The sequence below is a fragment of the Natator depressus genome, chromosome 7 (assembly GCF_965152275.1).
Source record: "Natator depressus isolate rNatDep1 chromosome 7, rNatDep2.hap1, whole genome shotgun sequence".
Lineage (NCBI taxonomy): Eukaryota > Metazoa > Chordata > Testudines > Cheloniidae > Natator > Natator depressus.
The window spans coordinates 31,174,380-31,185,076 of record NC_134240.1 but is presented as its reverse complement, the minus strand read 5'-3'; the positions used below and the strand labels follow the sequence as shown (position 1 = coordinate 31,185,076).

At 48.2% G+C, this 10,697-nt stretch overlaps 1 protein-coding gene across 1 annotated transcript; it reads right to left on the bottom strand.

Moving 5' to 3' along the window:
- Window positions 1–2,039: 2,039 nt before the first annotated feature.
- On the bottom strand, window positions 2,040–10,108 carry LOC141991304 (phospholipase A and acyltransferase 3-like). The gene is made up of 3 exons (XM_074959614.1): window positions 9,899–10,108; window positions 7,290–7,386; window positions 2,040–2,317 (listed from the first exon to the last, which is right to left on the bottom strand). Exons 1-3 carry the CDS (start codon window positions 9,911–9,913, stop codon window positions 2,040–2,042), a joined length of 390 nt encoding a protein of 129 aa, XP_074815715.1. The 5' UTR covers window positions 9,914–10,108.
- Window positions 10,109–10,697: the final 589 nt, after the last annotated feature.

The window sequence follows — 10,697 nt, the reverse complement described above, 5'->3', positions numbered from 1 at the left end:
AAGACTCCTGTTAATGACATAATTCTTAGGTATAATATTTGTTTTGGTTTCCATTGCAATGGCCCTGATCTGTATCTTTTGTACATGCTGGTAAATTGTTTGAACAGAAAACCTCTCTTCTGCATGGTTTCTGGCCTGAAGAAGTTCAACGATGCTACCGCTGTCCAAAGAAGAGAGCCAGAATACTGAACCCTATTACTGCTATCGCTGCACCAATACCAACGTCCATTGCATGATTAACCTGGAAACAAAAAGAATCCCCGATTAGTCAGGCAGACTCCAGACAACTCAAGAATCTCCCAGAATGCAGCCTGCTCATTAGCACTTTGTCTCAATAGGCTTCTCCTGGGGAGGGCCGGGGGAAAGCACACTGCAAATAAAGCATTTTAACCTTGAACATCAATGCTGCAGATAACAATCCTAGCTGGCTGAAGACAGCATTATGCAGGAGGTGTTAATGCTGCCTCTGAGCTTTAGACAAATCACAGACTGTAAAAATCGCTGGGTTTACTAACTAGCTTTCCTTCAGGCTAAATGGAAGCAGCAATTAAATGTCCCTTTAGGTAGTGATAGCTGAAACAATAGGAAGCCAGGATCCAAGGCCGGGCTGATCAGAAGCTGAGCTAAGTGGTTGGAGGAGGACTGATTGCATACATAGGGGCTGGGGGATTGATTGGATTCATATGTGTGTGAGAGATCGAAAGCCAAGAGAAGCGGGGGGGAGCATGACCTTAAAAGGGAGTAGAGACAGGGATTCTTGGGCACACAGAGTTCACTTGAAACAGGCTTGGATTTCTGAACAAGGAAACTACCAGATGTTGTTTGTTCCCATAGGCACCAACTCCGTGGGTGCTCTGGGGCTGGAGCACCCACGGGAAAAAAAAACAGTGGGTGCTCAGCACCCATGGGCAGCCCTGCAGATCAGCTCCTCTCCCTCCCTCCTCGCGCCTCCTGCCAGCCGTGATCAGCTGTTCAGCGGCATGCAGGAGGTGCTGGGAGGAGCAGGGGTAGGAAGAGGCAGGGGAGGGGGTTGAATGGAACAGGAAGGGGTGGGAAGGGGTCAGGAAGAGGCTGGGTGGGGACTTGGGGGAAGGGGTGAAGTGGGGGTGGGGTCTGGTGCGAAGCAGGGGTAGAGCACCACCCGGGAACAGTGGAAGTCAGCGTCTATGTTTGTTCCTACTGCGTTCAGGGAAACTGGGCTTTTTGTGCATTCTTTGTAAATACATAGGATTGCACCAACGAATAGGACTGATGTGTGTTATCAATTTCTCCTCCTAATGGAATCAAGCCAGGAAGGCCCTGAATATTGGCAAACCGCTCAGACTAAAATGGAGCATCAACTGAGGGCTGGAAAAATATCCAGCAGTCAGGCTGTGTGGTTTGTAGATGTCTGCTTTGTTCAGAGAAGCTCAGTGGGTTTTCTAGGTATTTGTACAACCCTGACCACTGTCATGTCTGAGTGCCTCACGAACATTAGTGTATTTATCCTCACAAACCTCTGGGAGGCAGGGCAGTGCCATTATCCCCATGGTATAACTGGGGAAATTGAGGCATAGTGAGACTAAATAACTTGCCCAAGGTCACAGAGGAAGTCTGTGGCAGAGGAGGGGGTTGAGGTGAGGGAGAGCATGAAGACTGGTACTAGAGGGTGAGGGATGGCAATGGGAGGTGCACGGGGGCTGCTGGGGTAGCCAGGGGGCCATGTGTGATGTCGGTGTGGAGGCCTGGGGGCTGGCAGCAGGTGGCATGGAAGCTGATGCTGCAGAGGGGCAAGGGCTAGGGCTGGTCATAGTGTTTTTAGTGCCGCAAGTGTCTTTAAACCAGGCCTGGTAGAAATTTGAGTCGGCAAAGGAACAACCTCCATGTTCACCTCACCAGAAATCCGATACCTGCTAAAGGTCCCTTACATGCATCAAAAGAGTCGTGGGCTCCTGCTGCAGTCCCCTCCCTGCTCCTCCCTCAGATCTGTTCTCCTTGCTAGGCGTCAGCACGTGGACCTGCCTATCCCACAGACACAGGTAACAATAACCCACACCCGGTCAGTTGCATACTTGGTCACTTATTGCTGTGTTGTAGCGCATCTCATTAGCAAAGTGTTCGCAGTTCTCAGCCAAGACTTGATATGTCCTTTTCTCCCCAACTCTTTTGTTCGCCCGGGCTATGATTCTGGGCACCGGATACACACGCAGGGTCTTGTCATGCTTTTTGTTGACCCAATAGTTGCAGTTCCCTACAACACGTTTGAGGAGCTGTTTCTTCACCACCGCCTGGCCGTTGATGGAGGCAACAGAGCCCAAGCCAGGCCTTTCAGTCACATCTGGAGGTCAGAGACAGAAAGGCAGGCTGTGAGCTCATTCATATGGCCAGAGCCCACACCCACCTTCCAGTTGTCCCTGCTGGTGCCTACGACGTCATATTGCCATGCTGAATGGTGCTAATGGCTGCTATCAAGGTGGGTCTCATCCCCAAAGACAATGGGGATGTCAAGCACCTTCTCTCTGGCTCAATATAAGGAGCAATGAAGCTCATTGACATGGTTTAAACCAGCTGCAGACAGTGGGACTTCCACCCAAGACGCTAAGCCGCATGGCCAGGCCAGAGCTAACTCAAGTGGTTTAGCAGGGGCTAGGCAATGGGTGTTGGAAGCAGGAAGCCAAGAGAAGGAGTCATGAGTAGAGCCTTGCAAATCCACAGATATCCATGGATCATTTCTGCAGATAGTGGATTGGATGCGGATATAACCACGCAAGGCTCTACTCACCGGTGGCGCCTGGCCCACAGCATCCATCTCGGGCAGCCTGTGGGTGGCAGGGGCACAGTGCCCTCAGGGTCGGCAGCCAACAGCCAGTGGCTGGGGTGGCTGAAGTTGGGGCTGTCCAGCACCCGCTCACTGCACCGCTTCCTGTCCAGCAGATCAGGCCCCTTGGGCAGCGCCAGCATCCCCACCATGGCCCAGTCCGGCAGTACTGTCCGCGCTCCCGGCCCGCTGGCTCCTGGGCAGTGGGACCCACCCCCGAGTCATGGAGATTGAAACAGGCAGGGCCCTGGCGCCCCAACCGTTCGCCCTGCTGTGATGTAACACGCACTGCTGCTGCCATGCCATCGCTTGTGAGCCCCCGGGAGCAGCACACAATGTGCCACCCCCGTGCTGCCCCTTCTCGAGACTCCACCCCTGCACTGCCCCTTCCCCCTGCCGCCGCACCACCCCTTCTCCTTGAGACCCTACCCCTACACCACCCCTTACCCCCAGTCCCTGCCCTGGCACCACCTCTTCCCTGCAAGACCCCGCTCGCCACTCATTCATCTCCACCCCTCTCCCCGGCTACTAGCCCTTGTGAGACTGCTAGCTGCTGCAGGTGTGGCGCAGATGCGGGTACACATAAAAGACAGCTAGTGGATCGCAGGTCAGATGCACGTTGATTCTGGCAGATGCGGATCCACAGTTTTGTATCCGCTGTGAAAAAGCTTCGACCTCGTCTCAGTGGGTCTCGCGCTGCCAGGCACATTAGGCTAGCCTCAGAGACTCACTGTGACCCTCCATGTAGCCCTTCTCTCTAGAGGCCAGGGTCACAGCCTACTGAGCCCTTTTCATTGTAAGCCAGTAAGGGAGGTGGGAAGAAGCAACCCTCCCTCGCACAATCTCTATTGTCTCAGTCTCTGTGATTAATCGGGGTGGGCGGAGAGTGAGTGCTGGGGGGCAGTTCCCCCCCTCCCCCCAGGCCTGGGAGCAGAGCAGGCTGGGGCCAGGTCACTCCACTTCCCACTGCCCCATGAGTGCAGGGGGCGGGCCCAACTCCTGCTGCCTTCCTGCGCTGGCTGCTCCTGCCTCCCAAAGCCCTTGGGCACAACCCCCTCTACCCCGCCCAGGGGCCTGGGACACACACACACCCCAGAGGCCCAGGGCCAGCCCCCCCGGGGGGCTGCATAGGGCACCACAATCGCTAGGGACAGCCCTGCTGATAGTAGCAGCTATTGGTAGCTGACTTTTTGAAACAGGACGAGTACAATTCCCTCGGCGACTTCCCGACAGCAGCCCCCCACTTCCTCAACATCTACTTCACCCTTACCTCAGGGCCTCCTTCCTTGTGCCTGATAGGGTTTGTACTACCTAGTTTTTCCAGCAGTATAGCTTCCTCCTACAGCTCCTGACATGCACACCTAACTGACTTTTAACTCGTTCCAGCCAGCCCTTGATTGGCTTCAGGTGTCCCAATCAACCTAGCTGTCTCCACTGCTTTCTAGAAGGATCTTAATTGGCCCCAGGTGTCTTAATTGACCTGGAGCAACTGCCATTTGGTTACCATGGTAACACGGATTTGTTTAGCCTGGGGCTAATATACTTGTTTCTCACTACTTTCCTATAGTCATCTGGCCTTGCCCCGTCACGCCGCACAGGGATCTAGTCATGAGCGTGACACTGAGCAGAAGCAGAGAGGCAGGGCTTCTTGGGCACACAGCCCACTGGAGAGGCAGACTCAGGGAGTTCTGAGCAAGGAAACTGCCAGCTGTTTCTTCGTTTTTACTGCATTCAAGGAAACAGGATTGTGTGTCCATTCCTTGTAAAAAAACAAATTTGTACCAAGGAATACACCTGACTCAGATCATCAATTCCTCACCTTAACAGAAACAACACTGCCAGCCCCCAAATATCAGCTAGCAACAATGTGTACACATATATTGTGAGAGTTGGCAACAATTTCATTGCGAGTCTCATGATATTTGATGTTCTTTTTAAATATCCAGCTTTTGGAGTCCTGTGATTACGCAAGACTCTCAGCTTTCATATAAAAAGAAAATAAAGTTTCTAACCCACATGTGTGCAGAGAAAAACTTGAAAATGTGGCCCTTAGAGGCTTGAACCCCTGAATGCAAATGAACAGAACCCCATCTTTATTATTTGAAAAGTATCTTGTGACTTCTTGGAGCCTGATTTATGATGTTTGAGTTCTTGGAACAAGCAGCACTACTCATTGATGGCTACTTTCTATCCCCAACGCAGCCCTAGCGGGATAGCTAGGAGGATCCAAGAAGGATATGGGCAAATTGAAGAGAGTCCAAAGGACAGCAACAATGATAATCAGAGGTTTAGAAAATGTGATCCCTGAGGAAAGGTTGGAAGAACTTGGCATGTTTAGTGTAGAGATGCCTGCCTCGCCTGACAGTCCTGTATCCCAAGGAGCTCTCCCTCAGGGCCACGCTACTAGTGCTTCTCTGGCTTTCTTTTAGCTTTCTCCTTGTTTTTTTGTCTCTGCTCTGACACAAACAACTGAACCAAACAATGCCCTAGCCCCTGTGTTTTCAATCACTCCCAGGAAAACTCCTCTTCTTATCCCTGAGTTTTCTTGCCCAGCCTTTCTCAAGAGGCCCAGAGTCTTGGGCGGTGGCTTCTATTGTTTCATCTTTCACTATGTAAAGAAACTTAATTGCTTCTTCCATTTAGTCTGAATGCAGGGCAGCTAGCAGGCTCATAAGTTGTAATGAGGTCTGTGACTTCCTAGATCAAAGACATGCTTGATGGCAACCATTAACTCTTTCCTGCCCACTTTGGTTAAAAGTAGAACTGTTTAAAAAAAAATGGAATTTCTGTCCCACAGGAAATGCCAACATTAGTTTTCATCCTGAATCAGAACAAAAAGTCAAAATGTCTGAAACCTGCTTGTGCAACAAAAAATTCCCAAAATATTTTTGATTCAATTTTTGATGAAACAAAATGAAACAATTCTAACATCCCTGAATGGAAACATTTCACTTCAGGTCAGCATTAATCTCTGCATCTACCTGAGCTGCTGTGGGCCTCATGGGAGTTGTAGTTCCAGGTCTTCTTTCATGGGCTCCCTATGATGCCCTGCAGCAGCTCAGCCCCGGGGACGGCCATTGTGCCTCATGAAAGATGTGGTTCCAACGGGGAGCAGGGGAAAATGGAAAGCACGAGAGACCCAGAACTAGAACTCACACAAGGCAGCCTGGCAAATTAGAGGGAGGAAAAGATTAATGTTGGCCTGAAACAATCTGCTTTGTTTCGATTTTCCTGCTGGAAATTTCCACTGAAAGCTATTTTTTCCCATGGCAAAACCCCAGTTTTGGATGGGAAAAGGTTTCATTGGAAACTTGTCAACCAGCCCAAGTCACAAATGCCAAGAACCAAAATGACAAGAACCAAAAGAGACTGGAGAGGAAAAAAAAATCTGTTGTCTCGATCTGTCGCTTTTGTGCATTAAATGGCATGATTGCATGCCCTGTTTCCCCAATGTAGTCAGTTTCCCCTGTGTGAGTGTAGGGTCTATCAAAGCAGAGCAGAGAGAAAAAATGTGTTTTAAAGACTTTTTATAAACAGGAAAAATGGGATTGTGTAAAACCGCAAAAATGGCAGGGGGGGCTCAGGAGGGACTGTTATGGGTACACCAAGCAGCAAGATGAGCAATTGAAGATAAAGGACAATGTTGGCACAAGAATGACTGGAGATAAACTGGCCAGGAATCAACTGAGGTTGGAGAGGAGAAGAAGGTTGCTACCCATCAGAGGAAGGAGGTTCTGGAGCAGCTTCCCCATTGGAGGAGTGGGAGGCAAACACCCTCAGCTCGTTTGAGGATGGAGCCGGATACGTTTCTGAGCAGGATTCTATAACGGGGTTGGCTGCACTCGCAGGGACTGGATCCAATGACCCAGGAGAAGTGAGCTTGAAAACATGTATCTGTTAGTTCAAAGGCTCTAACTAGCCACCTCATAATAAACCTCTTTGCAGAACAGCCATTAGAGGGCTGCCAAAGACACAATGTGTGGGCTATAAGACGACATAGGTGAATGATGGATTTTTTAATTAGCTGACAATTCTGACAAATAAATGAATACAACAAATGGTTTTTTTGGGTTGACCCAAAGATGAATTTTTAAAAATTTTTGGAGAATCCAAAGTTTGTGTGAAAAAAATTAATTTGGGGGGCGAACTAAAGGTTTTGTTTCAAGCATCTCTACATGGTTTTTTAAATTTTTTAAAATAAAATGTTGAAACAAAAAAAATCAAAATGTTTAGGGTTTGGTTTTGAATTTTATTTTTTTTTTTTTAACCAACAATTTGGCAAAATTAACACAAATTTGCCAAATGTTTTTGTATCATCAAATCTGCATTTTTTTTCACACACACAAAAAGCGTAGGATGAAAAATGTCCCCCAGCGCTAGTTACAGGTACTTGAGAACCTAGAGCATGAACCTGCCTCAGCCTGATCTGCATGGTATCTCACCAGCTCCCTGCTGGCTGCTTCACACAAGGAACGAAAGCCACCCATCTCACCTGTTAAATGGACAATGTAATCATCTCCCACATAGACACACCAGTGCTTGTAAAGCCCTCGGTCAATCTCAATCAGGTCTCCGGCCTGGGGTTTCCGCTGCAGGAGAAAAATTTATTGTCCAGTCAAAATAGCAGGGAGACACAATGGCTGCTGAGCGATCAGAGACAAAAGGAAAAGATGCCCTGAGCTTGGAGTAACTCAAAAGCTAGCGGTAAGGGACTTTCACTGGAGACAGAAGTAGTCAATTGAGACTGGAAATAAGGATGTTTCTACCCATCAGAGGAGGGAGGTGCTGGAGCAGCCGCAGGGCCAAACTTATGGGTGGGCGATGTAGGTGACTGCCGAGGGCACCCTGGTCAAGAGGCAAGGAGCGGAGTGCACCTGGGGTACGAGACCACAGAAGGGAGCTCGGAGCAATGCGGGGGGAGGCAGAGGAGCCTGGGGTGATAGTGGGGTAGGGACCCAGGGGAGCTGTGGGGCCCAGGAGTGTTTACCACCTCACCCTCCCCGCAAGGGTCCACTATGCTGGGGTGGTCTCAGGAATTCCCTGAGGACACGGCACCTCCATCCAATAAGTGATTGACACAAGCAGTTCAAACACACAATGCCTTTTATTAGCACAAAAATCCTTATTGCAATAAGTTAAAGCACCCCGAATTGCTACTATGTGCAAGCCAAGGTGATGCTGAATGAGCAGCGCCCTGCTTCCAATGGCCAGTTGTCTATGGGTCATTGGGGATAGGGAGAATAATTTGTGACAGCGGCTCTTGCTAGCAGTTCTTCAGCAGCAGCAGAGTCTCTCCATGGTTTCCTTGCTCTTGTTCATCTCTATAGTTACAACTTTGGCCATGCACCAGCATTGTGGTTAAGCACTTGCTGCTGCACTCAATGTCATGACCTGCTGCTTTACCACTGTTTGCAATTTTTCCACAAGCTTGCTATTTTTCTGCCCAACGTCATGTCTATGTGAGCTGCCTGCTTTCAGGTAAGGGGGGAAGGGTTTCAAAATGGAGTAACTCTTGTTTTCCGCTGTCCAGGGGCACCAAAATACAAATTCTCCCAGGGCGCATTTTCCCTAAGGTCGACCCTGAGCAACCTCCCAATAGGGCGAGTGGGGACACAGAGCCCATTTAGTTTGAAGATGGAGGTGGCAACGTTTCTGACTGGGATGATATGATGGGGCTGGCTGGGGATAGCAGGGATGGGACTCAGGGACCCAGGAGGTCCCACCCAGTCTACATCCTATGTTCCATTATTCATTAATGTTCACTCATAAACTAATCAACACATTCCCTTGTTCGTTCTCAGAAAAATCATTGTGGGCTCAGAGGGTCGGTCTGGTCATTTTGCAAGAACACCCTGTATTCTCTGTGTATAACAGGTTGTTTCAGGTGCAAAATTCAATGTCTCCTCCCCTATGGAGCCAAAACAGGCACCTTCATAGTAATTTGTTTTTACATAGCACTTCGTCTTGCCGCAGCCAGCTGTTTGATTGTTACTGTATCAGTTGCTATATGACTACAGGGGCTAATTGCAGCAAGAAGCAAAACAGAGGACTCAATTCCTCTGTGGGGAGGAAGTGCTGCCCTGAGCTGTCTCCTCGTCTTTTCTATTGGTCCTGGTCACTTTCATTTTCTTCATTTCTGATTTCCAACAGAAAGAGCCTGAGAGTCAGAGATTCCTGGTCTCCAGCCAACTTATGAGGCTGGTGTAAAATGGAATGCCTATCCTAATAGAATCCTTATTTATGTGGCTATAATCCACAAAAGCATGGCACACCAGAATACAACAATTCAGAGAAGTGGAGCCACACACTCCCTGAATGAGATCAATGACTGAACACCTAGCTGAGAAAAGGTGGGCTGAAAGAAAAGGATAAAACTTCTCTAGGAAAACAATGTTTATCAAATCTAACTCATAGCCTGAACTGAATTCCTTTATCCGTGTATTTCTCTCTCTCTTTTCATATGGATGTAAGAAAATAATGTATGCTGTTAAATATTTATCTTTAATAAAAATTTAGTAACTAAATTAACCCCACCCCATGGTCTTTTAGTGTATCAGAACCTGTATATAATGAGGTGAAGAGATTAACTGGCTGGATTGTCCAAAGGGCTAGCGCACAGCAATACCCATTTCCTGTTGACTGGCTGGACGTTTTTGAAAATGTGGACCTTTCATTTAGGTGCCTAAATGGGAGCTGGTGTCTCTGGAAAATCCATCCCTTCCACTGTCTGCTTCCTTAGTAATAGAGCTGGTCAGGAATTTTTCAGTGCAACATTTTTCCATCTGCAAATGGCAACTTGTCAAAGTGGAAATGTTTCTTCTTAACAGTGCGAGTAATTAAGTATTGGAACAACTTACCTAGGGTTGTGGTGGATTCTCCATGACTGACCATTCTGAACTCAAGATTGGATGTTTTTTCTAAAAGCTCTGCTCTACGAATTATTTTGGGGGAGTTTGCTGGCCTTTGTTAGACAGGAGGTCAGACTAGATTATCACAATGGTCCCTTCTGGCCTTGGAATCTATGGTTCTATGAAGCTATGAATAAAGGACAAGCCCAATGCAAGTCATTCTTATATACAAGCCATTTCAGTTAGTACTTACCCCTTTAAGTGGCATTTTCGTTGAGCTTCAGAAGCAGAATGACTTATTTTCTCAGAGTTTCTTTGTTTTAAAGAAATTAAGGTTTCAGTTTCCCCTTGACTAATGCAAACGTGTCACCTATGTAAATCCTCAGTACTTGATAAAACAAACGTAGGCCTTGTTTACACTGCCGCGTTACAGCGCTGCAGTTCTCGTTACAGTTCTCGCTCGGGGTGTGAAAAAACACTCGTTCTCGTTACGTTACAGTTCTCGCTCGGGGTGTGAAAAAACACTCGTTCTCGTTACAGTTCTCGTTACGTTACAGTTCTCGCTCGGGGTGTGAAAAAACACTCCCCTGAGCGCTGCAAGTTTCAGCGTTGTAAAATGGCAGTGTAGACAGTGCACCAGCGCTGGTAGCTATTCCCCTTTTTACAGCATTGGGAGAGCTCTCTCTCTCAGCGCTGGTGCCACGACTACACAGCCATGATAAAGCGCAGCCACGGCCGTGCTTTAACATCGCTAGTGAAGACATACCCTTAGGTGTTTGCATCGCATCTAAGTAGCATGAATGGACACCGGATTGTTGTGGTTCCTGGGGAACCTGTTTAGCTCATTGCTGGAAAAGAAAAGCTAAAATTAGACCAGACGTGAGGCAGATTCATTGCCATAAGTATCACCAAGGAAGGAGAGCGTGGCACTCTCTACCTCAAAGCCACACCCTGTAATCCCCATACTCACCCCTGTCATATAATTGATATGTTTTGCACAAAGTATGCCTTGTGAGGTATCATGTTAAAGGTCTTGATCTGTTGAACATTAC

Bases quoted from the DNA above. Each gene is read 5' to 3' on its own strand.
- LOC141991304 (XM_074959614.1), bottom strand. The intron at 2,318-7,289 runs GTGAGATGGGTG...TCTGACCTCCAG, and splicing joins TTACATTGTCCATTTAACAG to ATGTGACTGAAAGGCCTGGC.